The sequence below is a fragment of the Chenopodium album genome, chromosome 15 (genome assembly GCF_948465745.1).
Source record: "Chenopodium album chromosome 15, dcCheAlbu1.1, whole genome shotgun sequence".
NCBI classification, from domain to species: domain Eukaryota; kingdom Viridiplantae; phylum Streptophyta; class Magnoliopsida; order Caryophyllales; family Amaranthaceae; genus Chenopodium; species Chenopodium album.
In genome coordinates this window covers 21847172-21867290 of record NC_137848.1, presented here as the reverse complement: position 1 = coordinate 21867290, position 20119 = coordinate 21847172, and the positions used below count along the sequence as shown (strand labels likewise).

The 20119-nt window shown below is 35.5% G+C and overlaps 1 protein-coding gene across 1 annotated transcript; it reads right to left on the bottom strand.

Annotated features, from left to right (window-relative positions):
- Window positions 1-13610: 13610 nt before the first annotated feature.
- LOC145580989 (uncharacterized) lies at window positions 13611-19803 on the bottom strand. The gene is made up of 5 exons (XM_081638064.1): window positions 18948-19803; window positions 18464-18887; window positions 17497-17554; window positions 14099-14635; window positions 13611-13637 (listed from the first exon to the last, which is right to left on the bottom strand). The coding sequence occupies exons 1-5, from the start codon at window positions 19801-19803 to the stop codon at window positions 13611-13613; spliced, it is 1902 nt and encodes a 633-aa protein (XP_081494190.1).
- Window positions 19804-20119: the final 316 nt, after the last annotated feature.

Below are 20119 nucleotides of genomic sequence, written 5' to 3'. Positions count from 1 at the left end.
CCAAGGCCATTAAAAAAATAAATAAATAATAAAAAAAAACCAAACACCGAAAATTTAAAAAATTGCTTGAGTATTAAAGGCCGAGAACTCGGCTATGCTCTCAGTCTCGCACCCGGCCAGTGCCACTACCCCTTCGGCACTCGCAAACCCCCTCGGCCAGCGCTGCTACCCCTTCGGCAATCTCGCATCTCAACCTCACAAAAACTATAAACTTGAAATAAAAACCAAGTTATAAAACTCAAAGGATCTCTCACTCGACAATACCCCTAGCTCTTGGCATTCTCTATCTCTCCTCCTATTCCCTCAGCTCGGCTTTAATCAAGTCAAGCCCTCAGCCCGCGCTATGTACCCTTTCGGCACGCCAAGCACACAGCCCTCAGCCCTCAGCCCGCTCAGTCACGCCATAACCCCCTCAGTCTGCAAGATAACCCCTCGGCTTGCTTGCATCACTCACCCCCTCGGAGCTCCGCACATCCCTCGGCCTGACCGGGTCCCTCGGTCGAACAAACCTTCACACCCCTTCGGCAAGACAGGCATCCCTTCGGCCTGCACTCTCAACCCCATCGGCACTCACCTGATCCGAGAGCCTAGCCCAGCAGCAACCTGCTGGTGAGGCCCTCGGCAAGCTCATGTACCCAAGCTCCCTCGGTGGTCAAAGCTCTCATTCTCACCCTGTTCTCGGCCTAGCCTACCGATAGTGCTTGGCCGCACCCCTTCGGGTCTCAGGCCGAGCCTTAGGCACCCTTTAATTTTCTTAAACCAACTTCATCTCCTCGGCTACGCCTCACCCTAGCACCCAACTACCTGGCCGAAAGCTGGGAATAACCATTTCTACCCTGAAATTCAAGCAATCTAATAAGCTCAAAAATTAAATATGCCTAGGCTTGGCCGAAATTCATTTAACAAAATTCCAAAAATCACTCAAGTTCGAAAATTCAAGAACACAAACACATATTCATGCTTTCAGATCTACAAATTCGGATTAAAAGTTGAGAATTTTCGCATACCTTTTGAATATCTTGATTAACTTGGATGAACCCGAGCGATGTGACTTGCTCACTCAAACTCTCAAGAAATTTGGGAGAAAAATTGGAGAGGATTTTTGAAAAATCAAGACAAGTCATGCCTTCAAAAAAATACATGGGGCTCAGCCTGAAGAAAATATTCTGGAAGGAGAAAAGCTCTCAGTTATCAGCAAGCCGTCATTTCTCATTCGACTAAGCTTTCAGATGAATTCTCAAAAACCGCTCAGTCATCTCAATTAAGGTATTTATAATGCATTGCTTGGGGTTGGTTTTCACCCTTGCAAGTCGCTTGAGGCTCTATTTAGCCCTCAGGAACACCTGGGCTCGTTTTAGCCCTCGGGTACGCCTCAAAATCTATTCCGACTTATGTGTCAACCTCTCTCGTACTCGTACCGCATGATATCCGAACTTCATGCGATCTCGTTCCCACATCACACGTGGGGCTAAATGTTTGGGCCAAGTCCATTGTCCTAAGCCCATTGGCTTGGAATTACGAAAATACCCCTCCATGATCCAGCCCATCATTAGTCAGAGTAAAGTACGGATTTACCCCTAATCTGTCTAATTAAGTACAACTTCTGCCACCTGAAAGTACCACTATAAATAGCTCTCCAATCATTAATGATGGTAACTTTTTCCTAATTCTCTAACCTTCTCTCTCTACTTTCTCTCTCTAAAGTACCCTCTCTCTCTTTACTTTCTCTCTCTAAAAAGTACATTTGCTGACTTAAGCATCGGAGGGGCTTTCTCGGGTCACACCCCCGGGGCAGTTAACCTTCTCTCTTTTGTAGGCCAAGCTCTCGGACAGCAAGGCAGAGCCGAAGGACGTTTGGACAGTTATTGGACTTAGCCTTAGGACATCTTGATATTATTACCCTAACCCCGAGGAGCATTTTGTTTCCAGAAACAATTAGGATAGAATGCGTGCATATACGGTCGGTAACTACAATTTGTGAGATATGATAACTTATTTGGCGATTTAGTGAAGTAAGGTTGTTATAGTTTATAAGTGCTCCTTGATTTTAGTGATTTTGTAATCTCTCCTCCACAAACAAAAGTGGAGGATTGTGGGTTTTGATAGAAACACGAGTAGATAAATTGTCTTATGGTAGGGCTTAACTCAAAGGCGTACCATTCACCATTGATGAATTTTTTTGATCCTAAAGGATTGTACATTTGAACCTTAGGTGTTGGAAAGAGGAATAGAATAGTAACGAAAGGCTGAGGGACAATCTACGACGTTGAATTTGGTTTGGGGGTTTAGGCCACCAGCATAGGTAGGTACGGTTAAGTCTCCGAGAGTTGACACAGTCTCACCACTGAAACTGACCAAAGTCGTCGACCTTCTGACGACGTCACTATCCTTCAAGCCCATATCTTCCATAGTCTTTCGGAATAGGACATTTGCAGAGCTTCCTCCGTCAATCAGCACCTTTCGAAGCAGACAATTCCCGACCATCAAAGAAATCACCAGGGAGTCTTCTTACTCTCTATTGATGTTGTTGATATCAGCATCGTCGAAAGTGATGGCCATAACTTCCAGCTTCTTTTCCAAAGGGTCCCTTAGTTCTTCCGGGACGGCAGGGCTACTTGTTGATGACTTTGCAATTATTTTGGTTGCAGAATAGGTTAGTCCACAAATATCTGAACCACCAGAAATGACATTAATTACTACCTCAGGTACAGGCGGCTTTGGGGGCCTACTTGTCGTTACTGGCTGCATTGCCTTTCTTTTTTCCCAACAAATGCTTGAGGTTGCCTCTTTTCACCTAGAAGGCGACTTTTTTCCGCAGGGCATAGCAATCTTCTGTCTTGTGACCATGATCGCTATAGAACTCGCACCACTTTCTCATATCCTTTCCTGAATCCGGCTTATTGCTCTTCATTGGCCAGCGAACTTTGTTGCCTAGAGGCTCCAGCTCTTTCACCACTGCTACAATGTTCATGTCGAATCCATACTCGGATATCTCTGGATATTGCGATGCATCGATGATTAGTTCTACCTGCACACTATTAACAAACCGTGATCTACATGTCGTTTCATACGCCTGATGTCGCCACGATCCTCGCAGATTTCTTGTAGCCTTGCGATCGGTCAAGCTTTTGACGATCTGACTGGCGCTTTGGTTGGCGATGTCCTCGTCAAAACGCATCTGGGCCACAGCTCTCGTCCGAACCTCTTCAAATATTGAGCAGGGATATTTGACCATATCTTTGTACAGATCTGAATCTGTATGCTGTCCTTGGAGGAAGGTTTCGATGGCAGTCCTGTTGTCAACATTCTTGATCGAGACTTTTTCCTTGTTGAATCTGGTCCAATAGGTCCTGATGCTTTCCTTTGGCCCTTGGACGATCCGGTACAGGTCGCTCGTTTGCTTGTCGAACTGCCTGCTGCTTTCAAAATGGGAATAAAACTTGCTAATTAACATAGCAAAGCTAGTGATACCACTTGGTTCGAGCTTGCCGAGGCACTTGAGGGCGGGACTAGTCAGCGTCGCGCGCTGAAGGATTTGCACATGCATGCTTCCCAGCACTCAAACGGAATCGAAGCTTTCCACATTCGCTGCTTGTAGTACTCAACATGCTGCTCTGGATAGGTTGTACCATCATAAAGCAAGGTAAACATCGGGAGGGACAGTCTTCTAGGAATGTGAGCCCTGGATAATTCATCACTGAACGGGGTCGTTTCGAATCCATCGGGAGCTTGCATTTGGACAGGAATTGGAATACCTGGCATTTTCTTCATCATCGAAAGCACCTTGGAATTCTTCTTCTCTAAGGAGACCAACCTCTGGAGCAAGATTTCGGTCTGGCTCAGCTCACGACATTAGACTGCTGCTCGCCTCCTAGAGTCCGGAGATTTTCTTGCCGCGCGACATTCCTGATCGGGGGATTCGTCTCCATCTCTCCGTCACTAGACTCTATTTCTGTATCATGCGGAGACTCCAACACTTCCAACGGATGCATCCGTGGCACGATATCCAAGTTCCTTGGTCGGTAAAGATTGTTCTGGGCGAATTCCAATTTCTAACGGAGGTTAGCTGCATCAGATTCGGACGCCTGCTTCTCCTTGTTCAGATGCTCGTTGGATTCCCGAGCTCCTAGGAGATCAGCTTGAGCTTTCTCATAAGCCTCTTTCAGCTGCTTGAGAGTCATTTCATTAGGGGTCATTTCATAAGTGGCATTGAATAAAAAAATCTAGGCTACGGATCAACTAAATAAAACTAAGGATAAAAGTAAAGTGAAAATAAAGAAATGATACAAGGGATTGGTGACGCGGAAAACCCAATGAAGGTAAAAACCGCGGGTAGAATAAGGATCTACCAAACTTTCACTATGAAATTGCATTTAGAATCGGATTACAATGTATGCTTAGAGTATTTTTGTAGCTAGTTTGTGATGTCTTTCACTTGATGATGCTTTCCCCTTATATAGAGGGTGCTTAGGGTTGGTCCCTAGCCGTTGCAAGGTGATAAGCTTTGCTTCCTTGATTTTCAGAGTTAGCTCCTCAACTTCCTTATTCTAGTTTAGTCCTCTAGCGGCAGTATCTAGTTGGGCATGGACTTAGTCTCCCATATATATCTCTTCCTGGAAAATATCGAAGTAGTTGGAGCACCTTTCGTCCATCGAGACTGGCTTCTCTTCGTCAAGTCTTAGCTTTCGTCGAAGCTTGATTCCGTTGTTGACATTAGCTGACTTTTATTGACTTTGACTTACAGAATTTTTACCCATAACAACTCATATGCTTAATAAATTACATAAGTTAAATAAATTAACATATTATATAATAACAAGGAAAAAATTTGCCTAGACAAATTTCAATTACAACGATTATAGTAGTAACGTGAGAAGGGGTTTTTTTTTTAATAGTGGCCGGAATTCGGTGGAATCTACGACACCGAAAATAGTTGATGTCATTTACCGCACCCAAACCCCAAAACCTGTGTTGTTTATTATTTCACTTAAAATTTACCGCACTCAACCCCAAAGTGTGTGCTATATTTTCCTCCACTTAAAGTTTGTTCTATTGTGTGCACCTAAGCGATAGTTATAGATGGGCGTAGGCCGTGCCAGCACGGGCCTGGTGCGGCGGCCCACTTGTGGGCCGTGAACAAAAAAATTAAAATCCGGCACGGGCACAGCAAGCGGCACAGTTGTCGGCCCGTGGGTCAGCACGCCGGTACGACCCGCTAGCCCAGCATGTGTCACGGCCCGTGCCATAGAGTCGTTAATAACTAGCCCCTTTTCCAACAGTCGGCCCTTTTCCCACCCAAAACTCCCTAAAAATACTTCATTTTTTCCTCCAAATTTTTCACAATTCATCAACTCATCTCTCCTCTCTTATTCTCTAATTCTCTTATTCTCTCCAATTCCTACTTTCTTTTGTGCAAAGAAAAAAAAGTTCCTAATCTCTTGTAAATTCTACTAGGCTACTACTCAAAAAAAAAAATACATATATATATATATATATATATATATATATATATATTATCATATTTAAATTCTCTAATTCTCTTAATTATAAAAATTAATTACAAAAAAAATTATTAATTCGGGAAATTATTTAGTGGAAAGCAATCGAAGCATCATTGTAAGATCTAACTTAACTTTATTTTAATTTGTTATTGTTATTATTATTATTATTATTGTTATTATTGTTATTATTATTGTTGTTGTTGTTGTTGTTGTTGTTTTTATTATTATTATTATTATTATTATTATTATTATTATTATTATTGTTGTTGTTGTTGTTGTTATTGTTATTGTTATTGTTATTGTTATTGTTATTGTTGTTTTCTTGGAACTTAATTTATATATAAAAACTAATTTCTATTTTTGTTGCGGATAATTTGGATTGTTAGTGAGCTCTGTCTAAGGCGGGACTTGGGCTCTAGACAACGTCGTTCCTAACCTCTCCTACCTGGGATCTCACTGACCCAAGTAATCTACTATTGTTATTATTATTACTATTATTATAATTATTTTTAAAAACTTAATTTATATAAACACTACTTAATATTCTTACTGTTATTGTTATTATTATTGTTGTTATTCTTATTGTTATTTTTAATTTGTTATTATTATTTATATTATTATTGTTGTTATTGTTATTGTTATTTGTATTAGTATTGTTGTTATTATTGTATTATTATTGTTCTTATTATTATTATTTTTCTTATTGACTTATTGTTATTATTATTAAATATTAATCATGGCATCAAACCCGAACGCTTTCTCCTCCTCTAGGAAAGCCAAGTCAAAACGTAGAGAATCACCAAACCCAAACACTTCAATGCCCTCCCCCCCCCCCCCCCCCAACATACCCTTTCCCTCCCCTAACATGCCCTTTACCTCCCATAACATGCCCTTTCAAAACACTTCCACCCCTTTCTTTCATCCCCAAACCACGGGAGGGTTCGAACAAATGGATGATATGGCTCCTTGGATTATGTCTAGTTCAGGATTTCAACAAAACCAATTCTCACCTCATTTATACGGATCACAACATGAATTTTCTATTCCTACTAGCCAAGGTAACTAAACACAAGCCTCCAGGTCGAGTAAACAATAAACCCAAATGCCAAACACCCAAATTCCAAACCCATTAGACGAGTGGTGTACCGAAGTGGAATTTGCTCAAACCAACCGAAAGAGTAATGTTTGGGTACATTATCAATTAAGTAAAGATGGAACCAAAGCCAAGTGTCGGACATGTAGGAAATTTTCTCGACCGAAACCAAGGGAGGGACGGGACACCTTAGTAGACATGCAAAAAGATATGGTGGACCATCTAGTGACCCAACCCAACCCAACCCAAAATTTCTCATTTCCATCCATAAGGCTTCACTTATAGTTATAAGAGAGATAGAGATGAACTTGGGAGAATGATAGTCCATGCCGAACAACCTTTTCTTTTCATTGAAAATGATGTCTTTAACAATTACATTAACCGAGCACTCCAACCCTAATACAAAAAAATCTCCCGAAAAACCTTTCGTTCTGTTGCCACGAAGAATTTTCAAGAGTACAAATTGAAATTAGAAAATGAATTGAGTAATCTTCTTAGTAGAGTTTCTTTAACTGCCAATGCATGGGATAGTGGTTATGGACTTCACTATTTATGTGTTACTTGTCATTGGTTAGATAATGATTGGTTGTTACAAAAACGCATCAGTCATTTTAAAATGCTTGAATACCTTATACCGGTCTTAACATTTCTCATCATTTAATGCAAGCTATTGATGCATACAGTCTTAGCGATAAAATCATGTCTATGACTTTTGATAATGCAACTTCTATGACATTTAGTGCAAATTTGGTTAAACCCCAATTGACCGATGTACTATTATTAGATGGAGATGCACTTCATATTAGATGCATTTGTCATGTTCTTTACTTGTGTGTGAAGGATGGAACACAAGCAATTGGTCCATTTTATCACAAAACTAGAAATGCTATTATGTCTATTAATAGCTCTAACTTGACATATCAGGTTTTGAAAGGTTTTTGCAGGTAACAAAGGATAAAAGGCTATAAAAATAGCACCGAATTGTCCAACTAGGTGGAACTCCACCTATGAAATGTTGAGTAGGGCAATCGAGTACAAGGTTCATTAAACACTTTTTTATAATAAAAAATTTCCACAATTTGCTTTACTAGAAGATGATTGGGCTAATTTTGAAAAATATATGCAGTTTTTACAATTATATAATAGTATAACACATTGTTTTTCTTCCGTATATAATCCTTGTTCCCATTCTTTTCTTAGCAATGCATGTTTACTTGCACAACTTTTTGCCGAACACTGATCACAACACGATTATGATGGATATCTTCCATCTATGGAGGAAAAACGGCATAAATATTACACTACTATTCCTATGATTTATATTTTTGCTTCTATTTTAGATCCTAGACAAAAGTATGATGACACTTTTTTATTAATTGATATTTATTTTACTAACATGGCTTTCGAAGATGATGTTGAAACTTTTAAAAGTAAGGTGACTAATGATTTTTTCTCTTTATATAGAGTTTATGAATCTAAATATGGAACCGTGTCTCGATTTGCCCCTTCTCAAACATCCAAAACGTAAGTAAAAGGGCCAAAGGTTTATTTGCACAAGCTGCTAACATGATGTCTAAGTTTTTAGGTGCGGAATCATCATCTAGGAGAATACAAAGCGATGTTTTGGAGTTGCAAATGTACTTAAGTTACGACTTCATGAAAGGCATGGACGATGAAGAGAAGTTCGACCTCGACATCCTTGATTGGTGGAAATCACAAAGCACAAAACATCCAATTTTGGCAGTAATGGCTCGTGATATTTTTGCTATCCAAGTCTCCTCCGTTGCCTCCGAAAGAGCTTTTAGTGCATGGGGACGGGTTTTAGATGATAGAAGAACAAGACTAAAACCTGAAACACTTGAAATATGTGTTTGCTTCAAAGATTGGTTGGATGCCGAAACTCGTTCCCAAGATCGTACTTATGCACAAAACGACGACGATGAAGGAACGTCGGGTTCTACTAGTTCTCAATCAATTCAATTGGTCGATGAACTTGAACAAGAAGAAGACGAAGACGAAGACGAAGATGAAGATGAAGACGAAGAATAATAATTACATTATTACATATTTACATTACATACTATTGTACAATTTTTGTATTATTGAACCTCGTATTCCGTATAATAAAATGAAGTTATTCACCAATTATTGTATGATTTTTAATTATCATTAATTTTTGTATTATCAATTTATCGTACCGACTACCGGCATATAATAAAATAAGTTATTCATCAATTTTTTGTGTTATCGGCTTATCGCACTCGTAAATTTTTTTAATTATATGCATTGTTGTTTTTTGCTAAATTAATTATATAAAGTTAAACATAAATTATTTATATAAACTTAATTAAATAAAAGTTGTTCAAAAAATACATATTTATTAACGTTAACATAAACATAAATTAATAACATTATTTATATAAACTTAAGTTATTCAAAAAAACATATATCGATTTGTTTTAATATACATATATGATATATACTTTTAAAAAAAATACAGGTTGGCCCGCTGCCCGGCACGGCACGGCCTGCCAGGCACGTGGGCCATGCTGTGCTGTGGGCTGGGGTGTGCCAAAATCTGGCACGGCACGGCACGGTCCGCCGCGTAGCCGGCACAGAACAATGCCCATGTTTAGCGATAGTTTGTGCTGTTCTAGCCAATTTTACCTAAAAAAATTAACAATTGAATACTTATAAATTACTCACTAAGACGAATCAAATAAAATCCAACATGACTATTGATGTTTTATATTCACAGTGTAGTTTAACATGTTATGGTTGTGACATCGTGCTTGAACCTAAAGAATATGACTCTGTTTTCTTCATCGTATTTAAGAATAAAATCAGTAAAAATAAGCTAAGCTCAATAAAAATAAGTTAAGTTCATCTAGAGAACACGATTATTGATTTGTAGTATGTCTTCACCATTTCTGTTTATGTAGCATGATAGGTTAATGGATAAATTCTATAGTATTCAAACCTGAGGATGCAGGCTAATTGGCTAAACTTCGCTACTCAGTACTCACCATCCTTGTATATTTTTAAGTCTTTGTATGTAAGTGAAGTATATGTAAAACCTTTTACTGAGGGGATCTCCATGTACTGTGAACTGTGATAAGTATGTTAGCCTAGAGATATTGTAAGGGAGTTCGTCCATCTATACACTGCTTGTATATGTGCCTTACACAACTCAGCTTTCTTTAGATTGTACTTGAAGTCTTTCAAATGGTCGCCGGTAATTTTGTAGTGTGTCATTCATGAAAAAGCTGAGAATTCAAGTTTGAACATTTTGCAGGCAATGAAGCAAGTCATTGGTTTCTATAAAGAAAATACTACTCCCTCCGTCCCTTATTTACATTCCTGCTTTTCTTTTTGGGTATTTCAAAATTACATTCAATTCCTACTTTCTTTTTTTAGTAAGTAAATTTTTACCAAATATTCCAAATTATCCCTACTTTTCTGTTTTGTAATTAATGTTTTCTCTATTTTCTCACTATTATTTTCTCATTCCCATTCTTATTGATGTCTTTAAAAATTCAGAATCCATGTGCATCACTTTAAATGAATATGATTGGTCCTATTAATTTTCACCAAAAAATGTTATTGGTCCTTTTTCTTTTCAAAAGATTGATGACATGTGCATCATTAAACATTATTCAATCTTTATTTTTTTTAAAGACATCAATTAATGTCTTGCAATTCCCATTGTACTTTGTTTTTATTATTCTTTGTTTTATTCCAAGTTCCTTAATTCCCGTGTAATTTTAGAAATAGGAATGTAAAAAAGGGATGGAGGGAGTAACATAATAGAGATACACTCAAGCCCCTTGGTTTTAACGTATATGGGGGGACAAATGCGCCATATGTGTGGGTGCACTTTCCTGGTCAAAGTTCTTGGGATGTTTTCAGTGAAATTCTTGAAAAGACTCGTGTGGTAACCACGCCTGGTAGTGGATTTGGACCTGGAGGTGAAGGTTTTGTCCGTGTTAGTGCTTTTGGTCACCGGGAAAATATTCTGGAAGCCTGCAGAAGATTCAAACAGTTGTACAAGTGATATGCTTGAACCATATATTTTACCCATAGGGCTGTTAGTGTGAACAATGTTGGCCATCATATCTTCTATTTAATAACTTAAAATGTTCTCTTTTCATCGTTGTGTGTGTGTGCGTTTTTTTTTTTTTTTTTTTTTTTTTTTTTTCCCGCTATCTTATGTTCTTTTTTTTGGGTTTACATTGATGACTTTATGCACATTTCAAGATTTAGTAGAAGCTAGGGTTGAATGCCCTTGCAATTTTGTCACCCTCACTCTTCCAAAACGTCTTTTCTTTTGCAGAGTTTAAGCCATTGAGTAATAAACCCTCTAAAACTTTGAAATAGAGTGTGCTTGATATAAAGTACTCTATTGAGAGTGGGCCTTTACATTCCTCAAGCCTATGGAATCAAGAAAATCCAAATAGAAACAGATGCATTGTCTTTGCAGATCATATGCTTGAAACCATGGACATATTTTGCCACGAGCGAGCAGCTGTAATTCATGAAGTTGCAACTGTTATTAGAGTTTGATGTGGCTGAACTAACTCACATAGCAAGGGAGAACAACCATATTGCTTACTCTTTGGCTACTTACGGAATGACCATGGCTGTTGGTCACAAAGCGCACTTCCTGGCCCTGATTTCGTCAAACAATTCTATGAGAAGGAAATAATCCCAAACACCTCTCCAACTACAGGTGAGTACAGCTCCAGTTTTTGCTCCATCTGAAGCAGGCCCTTCCACGAAGTAATTTGCTGTTGTTCGTTGCTGGAGGGTTCTTCTATGGTCCTTTATACTATAAGCTTTATTCTAAGTCTACTTCCTCTTCTATAAATCCTTAGGAAAGGTAGTGGTACCATGTTCCTCAATTCTAATAGTATCATGGTGTTTTTTTTTATACACATATCTGATATGATATCAATCAATCAATCAAAGCCTTAATCCCAAAAGTGGGGTCGGCTAACATGAACCAAATTTGATTATTCCGTGTAGTCATCAACATAAATCTTTCTCCTCCATCCCTTACGATCCAAAACTTCATAACTCCGCCAGTGGGTTTCCCGCTGCCAGTCCCAAGCCTGGATAAAGGAGGAGGGTTACGGTAGGCCAGTGACAGCCAGTATAAAACTTCGTCACATCCCATGACATGAGCCAAACAGATATCTGATATGATATGTATCCATGTAATTATCAGTAATCGTTCTAACTTTGCTTGCTTATTCCTCGTCATTTTCTCAACTTGTACAGGGATGAGAAATTTGATGCTCATTAGATGTATATAGCCTTAATGTAATTAGGTAATTTAATTAAGTAAAATGTCTATTTCTTGCATATAAAAATTACGCTTCTGAGGGATTATTTTCGTTGTAATCCGAAAGAGCAAAAGAGGAAGAAGACACTAGTTAGTTTGGATTAGAGTGTTTCAAGTTATATTTGGATTAATTATTCTGGTCATCTTAGGCTTATACTTTGCAAAGGGTTAGAGCAACTGCAGCGATACATGAAATCTACCTGCTTGCAATTATGCACAATTAAAGGAGTTAAATCCACAAAAAAGGACTATGTTTTTATATTTTTCACCGTTTGAGTACTCATGTTTTGTTTTTTCACCATGTGAGTACTCAATAGTGCAATCCGGTCAAAAACAAATAATTATCACAAAAAACTTAGTAACTTGGGTTAGAAAGCATAGTACCCTTAGTTAACATTAAATGAAAGTCTTTTTTTTTTTAAGGGAAAACAGGTAGTATAAAATAAGTTCATTAGACTAATTTGTAGTGTATTATGATCATTTAATTGGTAGTGAAAACACGTGTGTGATTTTGTAGTTGTTGTAATTTATATATATATATATATATATATATATATATATATATATATATATATATATATATATATATATATTAAAGATAGTTGTAATGGTTAATTGTGGTTGAAGTTTCAAATTTATTTTCAGGTTGAATTTTATTTTAAAAATTAGAAAAAAGGATTTTTTTTTTGGCGGTTTTATTGAACAACTAGTTTAGTTCCCGTTCGATGCACGGTTTTAAACAAACATATAATGATATTTGTTTATAATATGGAGAAAGAAAGTTTTCTACTTCATTAATTTTTTTGTATACATGGTAAGTAATTTCTACTGTAGCATACAATTTGTAAAATAAAATAAAAAATCACAATGAACACTTTTGAATTGAACATTGAAATATTAACATACTAATAAAAAAAGGAGTCAGACTAAAAAGGAATTATTGGGAACAAAGGATAAAACATATGAAAGGTGTACTAAATTTGATAAAAATAAAAAAATAAAAAAAGATAAAAGTAAAAAAAAAATTAAAATTAAAAATTAATGACATCGTCATAGCAAATTGGCGGGAAAAAAATTTATCTCAGAGTGACATCGTCATACATTTTGTTTTAGTACTAGATTAACCCCGTGCAATGCACGGTTTGAAAATAAGAATTGAATTATAGACTTTTAACATATACTGAAAGAAAATAAATTCCTCATTTTTCCTAACTAATTTCTAATTAAATATGACTATACAATTCCCGAAAGTGCATAATTTTCATATTTAATTAAGAAATTTCAATTAAATTATACTACCTCCGATTTTTTTTAGTTGCAACTTTGGGGTATTATTTGAGAGATATAAAATATTCTAAAGTTGCAATTAAAAAAAATCGGAGGTAGTATTATTATTTATTGTTAAAAACTCGTAAATAACTAAATAGCATAATATGTGTAGAAAACCCAAAATTTAAAAATTCAAATGGAATATATTTTCAAAACCATGTTAAATAGGGTAACTTAAAAAGAAAAAATAATATGACATCATTCTTGCATTTGGAGGGAAAAAATTAAATAAAAAAGTGACACGTAGGCAATGATGACATCAACGGTTGTTATTTTAGTATAGATATATAGATATAGATTAGTTACTCTCTCCGTTTCATAATGATGTTCCTATTTATGTAAATCAATGCAAATTTTTACCCATGTTTGACTGCAAATATATTTAGTATCACAGTAGTAAAAATTATAAAAGTTAGATCTTAATAATGTACTTATCAAGACAAATCAAAATAGATCCCACATGACTATATTTATTCTTATATATTGAGAGAAATTTAGAAGATTCTCTCCTATTTTTATAAAGTGAAAGATTTCAAACAAGAATATCATTATGGAACGGATGGAGTAATAAATTTTGATTAGTTTACAATGTAGCATTATTAATGGTGTCACAAATGTGCTGCATTGTAGATGGAAGACATACCTATGTCTATTATTGTGCATTATGAGTTCAATATGTAGAACTTCCTATAGAATTCAAGTGGCTTGTTGTGCCCTAATTTTTTTGTCAAAGGATGTTGCATTAAATTTTTTAAGGAAACAGTACTACAATAGTCACTTAGAAAATGAAGTACATTGTTTTTTTTTTTTTTTGAGAAACGCTGGTAGTACCATATTAAGTAATAGAGAGTTTATCTTGAGTACATAAGGGGCTATAGCAGGGGGACAAACATTAACCCACACTTGCTCCCTATCAGCCGGTACTATCCTAGCTAAATGATGGGCTACAGCATTGCCATCTCTACGAATGTGAGACCAAGTGACAAATTCAAGGTCTTTACAAATGAACATCACATCGTCTAAAATTGAATCTAAATCAGACAAGTAAGAGCACGCCTTCGAAAGCCTATTGATGACCGTCTGACTATCAGATACAATCATGATCTTGGTAAAGCCAAACCTGCGGGCAAGATTAATGCCGAAAGCAATCGCTTTACATTCTGCAATCTCGACAGGCCAGCTTCCCCTAGTGCGACGAGTACCAGCACAAAGCACCTCACCCTCTCCATTACGCACCACAGCACCAAGACCAACCCAGTTTTCATCTCGTAAGCACGCATCACAGTTAACTTTGACAAAATCAGCAGGGGGGAAGACAAAATCAGCACCAAGTACATTGTTTACTTGTGCTAATTCATGCTCAAACGACTATTTTTTATAATTGAAGGTAAGTTGCATTAAATAATGTTTGGTTTTTTTTTTTTGTTTTTTGTTTTTTGCTTTTTTTTTTTGCTTTGTATGGTTAACGGTGGGTTAGATCATGGTTAGTTGGTTGGATTTCAGACTTTATTACCTAAAGGGTGAAAAAAAAAACATGAGTATAGGGTGAAAAAATTGAAAACTTAGTAATGTTTTATATGCTTAACTCCAAATAAAGAGCTATAAGCTTGCTAGTGTGGAAGAAATAGTACATAGCTAGCTCAAACTACATAGCTGGTTGGAGCTATGTTGTTTCACGGATTGCAAGTGCTACGAAGCCTTAGCAAACTCTTATTTCTATTTAAAACCGTCTTGATTTTTAGTTTTCATATATTATTAGTTTGGAAAATTTGCAAATTGCAATTGTTTAAAGTTTGTATTTTGAAAATTGTAACCATTTAAAAAAATAAATTACAAATTGCAGTCTAAAAGGTCTTATAAATTGTATATTGCAGCCCGATTTAACTTTTTCATCGGTTTACGTATCGAAAAAATATTCGTTAAGGTTTTAGGGGCCATTGTAGTCCTTAAGGATCCAAATTGAGCTTGGAATTAGCAAAAAAAATAATGTAAGTGCCTCGTTTTGCGTAATAAAAATGTATTGATTAGTGGCAAATATTTTTTTGCTGTAAAAACGAGGCACTTACGTTATTTTTTGGCTAATTCTAAGCTTAATTCGAACCTTAAAGAACCAAAATTACCCCTAATAGCTTAACCGGATATTTTTCGATACATAAACCAATGAAAAAGTTAAATCGGGCTGCAGTTTAGAATTTATAATAACTTTTGGGCTGCAATTTGCAAATGTTTTTAAATGACTGTAATTTGCAAATGTTTTTAAATGACTGCAATTTGCAAAATACAAACTTTAAATGGATGCAATTTGCAAATTTTCCTATTAGTTTTATTATTTTTAATAATACATAATATCAGTTATTTAATTACAATATTACATTGAAAAATGCACAATAAAAATGAATGAGACTAAAAACAAATAACCTTAGACTCTTAGAGTTACAAAAAAAAATTATTATAACAACTTATGATCATAACAAGAACAATAATAATTATAGTAATTAATAACATCTTTTTAAAAAAATAAATTGTTTATAAAATTTATAGGAAGGGGGTTTTTGAATTAAAAAATCATTAATTGTTTACAAAGCTTATGGTATGTCAATTGAATAAATTTATTAATTTCAAAAAATTTGAAGAAGAGAAAATAACTTTTAAAAAATAGAGGGGGGGGGGGGGATGGATTACATGCTTGTTATGATTCGATCCTTGGACCAAATGCGCTGCATAGAGTTTTAAGCAAAATTAAAATGCCATTGGGACAATACTTTGACTATAGCACATTAATACTATGAAAAATATATAGATTTTTTTTAACTTAAAACACCACATAATTTAAAACTTTTATTGTAATACTACAAAAAAACCAAAATATTATATTTCACTACCACTTGGCGAAATTCTTGGCGCCTAACAACATTAAATGCACAAATTTATTTGTTTTTTTTTCTGAAATTTATATTAATTTATCAATGATATTATCACAATACAAGTTAAGAAGAAAAGGACGTCGGAGAAGATAAACAGGACGCCGGAGAAGATGACATAATCCAACGCTGACGATTTTTCCAATGAAGTAATTAGAATTTTCAATTTGCGAGCATGTTTACTAGTCAAACAAATTCGATTTTATGTTCAACAATCCACCATGATCGATTTATTTATAACATTTCTTTAATTTAATTAAATCGATTTTACTGCACTTATCTCATTTTTTCAGATTCAACAATTGACCGTGAACGGTTAATTAATTTCCAGTATATGATATCAATTTAGATAATATATACTTTAATAATGTCATTCATTTTTTGTATTAAGATTTCGACGAATTTCCAAACTTGACTCTGAACTTGAACGAGTAATTAATTTTCAGTCCTTGCAACTTTCATGGTTGATACATAGATAAATATTTATTTAGTAACAATAACAATTGTTTAAGTAAAATCATAATCGTGTACAAACTAAAGTGTGTTAGATACTAATCAATTACTAATTAAATCAGTAAAAAATCCTATCCCAACCTATATTATGAATAAAAATTAACTATTTATACTAGCGTTTACTAAATATAAGTAAAAAAAAAAAAAAAATTGATTAACTGTTTATATTAGCAATTTGCACAATATACCTTGAAACCCAGATTACAAATGGACTTGTTACAAGAAATGTGGTTTACATTAGTTTTTCATTGACTGTAACATGTACACGGTTACTACAATATCCTAATGTTACGAGGTTATGTCATAATTACAAAAATTAAAACTAATCAAACAGTTGTTGTTACTAAATAATCATGTCAAAAGCAAAATAATCTTAAGAAACAACTTTAATCGACATAGCTATCCTTCAATATATAATAATAATAATAGCTATCCTTTGATATATAATAACAATAATAATTATAATAATAATAACAACCTAAATAATAATAATAATAATAATAATAATAATAATAATAAATTGTAAAATTTATTAAAATTTATTAGATGCTTACATAATTTGTGTTTATAATATATGGTAGAGAATAGAATATTAGAGTATATTTGCATATATGTTTAAGAAATGATGTACTAGACATTTTTTTTCTTGTTTCAAGGATTTTTTAATTGATATTAGAACTTTATACCACTGTAACTTAAATTGTCAATTGAATTCTATAAATGAATTTTTATAAATTAATTAAAAATTAACTATATATCTTTTAAAAAACAATCTATCCAATCCCATTTATTTACAGTACTTACAAAAATTCTTTCATTGAGTGCACATGTATTTCGTATACGACTTCCTCGGCTGATCCAGAGATAGATATTTACATAGTAACAATAACAATTGTTTAAGAAAAATCATATCATTTGATTAAAAGTGTACAAGTTAAAATGTGTTAGATAAAACCTTGTTATTATTCATTTTATATTTAATTGTTAATTTATTGAGTAAATTTACCTATCCCGACCTATATTATGTACAAATTAACTACTTATATTAGCATTTTATAAATTTTAGTACATATGAATGAGATATATATACCCCGTATCGCACTACAACTTATTATTTCTAAACTAGTTTTTGGCCCGGGCAATGCCCCGGGTCATTGTTTGTAAATAAAAAAAGTATAATAAAATAAAGTGCAATATATTAGCTGTGTTTTAAAAAAAATCACTTGTTTATTTTTGCTAATATTGGCAAACATAAAAATTCATTATTCAATATGTAGCCACCTAAATTTTATGCTTATTATTATATTATTTTTCATTTGTCGTAAAAATTCCTTCGATCCTTTTTTTTTTATTTATTTTTTTTTTTGACAAAGGATACAAACAGATTACATATTAATATTAAAACAAATAAAATTAACCGCCGCTTCCCCAGCTATTTGATGTGTTCGATGAACGCGCTGACGATCCGCTTTGTGTATGCTACAATATTGAAGGAAGAGCCAAGAAGTTTAATCTTGCGTATGAGCCAAATGTAAGCTACGTTACCATGACCATCCCCCCACCCCCCCCCCCACCCCCGCGAACAAGGGTAACAAGATTATAGGAATCAGTAAAAACCATGAGAGAATGAAACCCTCGATCAAAAGCCTATTGTAACCCATACATGCATGCTAAAGGCTCTGCATGTAAAGCTGAGTTACAAATCCCGAAGTTACTTCCACCAATGATCCGATCGTCCAACGGGTCAGCATTATCCACGCACCATCCCATCCCAGCTTGTTGAGAATCTTTGAACCAGGACCTGCCTATTTGGAAAGAAAGTAGAGCAGGTCCTTGGGTACCCAGTCCAAGCTGAGTTATGTAAAACCCAGGCGGAGGAGAGGCATCATCATCATCTCCTGCAACATAAGTAGTGTTCGTAGAAGCATCCATGTTGACAAAAATTGTATGCACGTCCATAACCTCTGCAAACTGAGAATCAAACAACCGGTAAGTAGTAGAATCTCTAAAGATTCTGGAATCCCGACATAACCACAGACTCCAAAGTGTACCGACGAAGGTACCTAAGCGAGTACTAGAAGGCCCATCCTGACTAATAAAAATTCGGATATACTCTTGGATCCAATTTGAGAGAAAAAGGTCTCCATTAAATTCTGAGCGGATACTAAGGCATCCACCCCTCCAAACTGTTCATGCACTAAAGCACATTCTGAAGAGATGTTGTAAATCCTCTAATTCTAATCTACAGAGGTCACAGAACACATCTTGAATCAGAACTCCTCTATGATGGAGTTCCACCTTAACTGCAAGAGCACGATGTAGTAGTTTCCATAAAAATAGCTTCCATTTTGGTTGTAATTGGAGAGACCAAAGAACTTTCCAAAAGGACCTAGTACCAGAGAGTGTAGAAGTAGGAGAAAGTTGTTGTAGTAGCATTGCGTAACCTGTTTTCACCGAGTACCTCCCCGACGGGGTACTTGACCAATAACGGAAATCTTCTTGAGTCGTATCAGGCAACTCCATAGCTAAGATTGTAGAATCATCCATAGGAACAAACCAATCAGCAAATTTATTAGTGTCCCACCCCAAAGTTTGAGGGTGAATGAAATAACCGACAGTATGAGCTACTGTATTTTGTAAAGAAATCGCGGGTTTGAACTCCGAAATGCTACCATTGACCCAACTAGCCGAACCAGCTAGAGTCAATCGGCCATTCCCAATTTTCCAATTACATCCTTGTTGTAAAAGAGAATCCTCTTTAAGTAACCCCCGAAGGCCATACGAATGACGCCTAGAAAACCGTGGGCGACTTAGAGAGTTGTTAGAAAGAAAGGTTGTACGTGCACCGAAAACGTTAGACACTAGCAACTGTGGGTTAGTAAAGAGTCGCCAAACCTGTTTTATAAGCAAAGCCTTATTTAAAGACGACAAGTAGTGAATGCCCAAGCCACCCAAGCCATGAGGAAGATGCATGGTATCCTTATTAACCCAATGCATACCTTTAGTATCAGAATGCACCAAGAAGAAGCGCGTGAGTAAAGAATCAATTTTCCCTGTAATAGAGACCGGCAACTCATAGCAAGTAAGAACATGAGAGGCCATAGCTACAAGGATTGAGTTAATAAAAATTAACTTCTGCGATTGAGAAAGCCGGATAACATTTAAACAATTAATTCTTCCGATTATTTTGTCAATGATAAATTAGAAGTGGTCCTTCTTCTTTCCGACGAAATCAATTGGAGCCCCCAGATGATGATCGAACACCTGAACTTGCATCATTTGGAAAATTGATTTGAAACTAGCCTAAGTAGAGGTACAAATATTCGGGCTAAACTTGATTAAGGATTTAGAAAGATTTAGCTCTTCACCAGAAATCTTAGTAAACCGTTGAATGATCTGCATAATATTAGTGCAGGAC

What these genes read in the sequence shown, in the direction of transcription:
- LOC145580989 (XM_081638064.1), bottom strand. Translation starts at nt 19,803, where the DNA reads ATGGCCTCTCATGTTCTTACTTGCTATGAGTTGCCGGTCTCTATTACA. An exon ending in CAACAAGCTGGGATGGGATG is followed by an intron (nt 17,555 to 18,463) that starts GTGCGTGGATAA and finishes TCTCTGGATCAG; the next exon opens with CCGAGGAAGTCGTATACGAA. An exon ending in AAAGAATTTTTGTAAGTACT is followed by an intron (nt 14,636 to 17,496) that starts GTAAATAAATGG and finishes TATAAAAAATAG; the next exon opens with TCGTTTGAGCATGAATTAGC.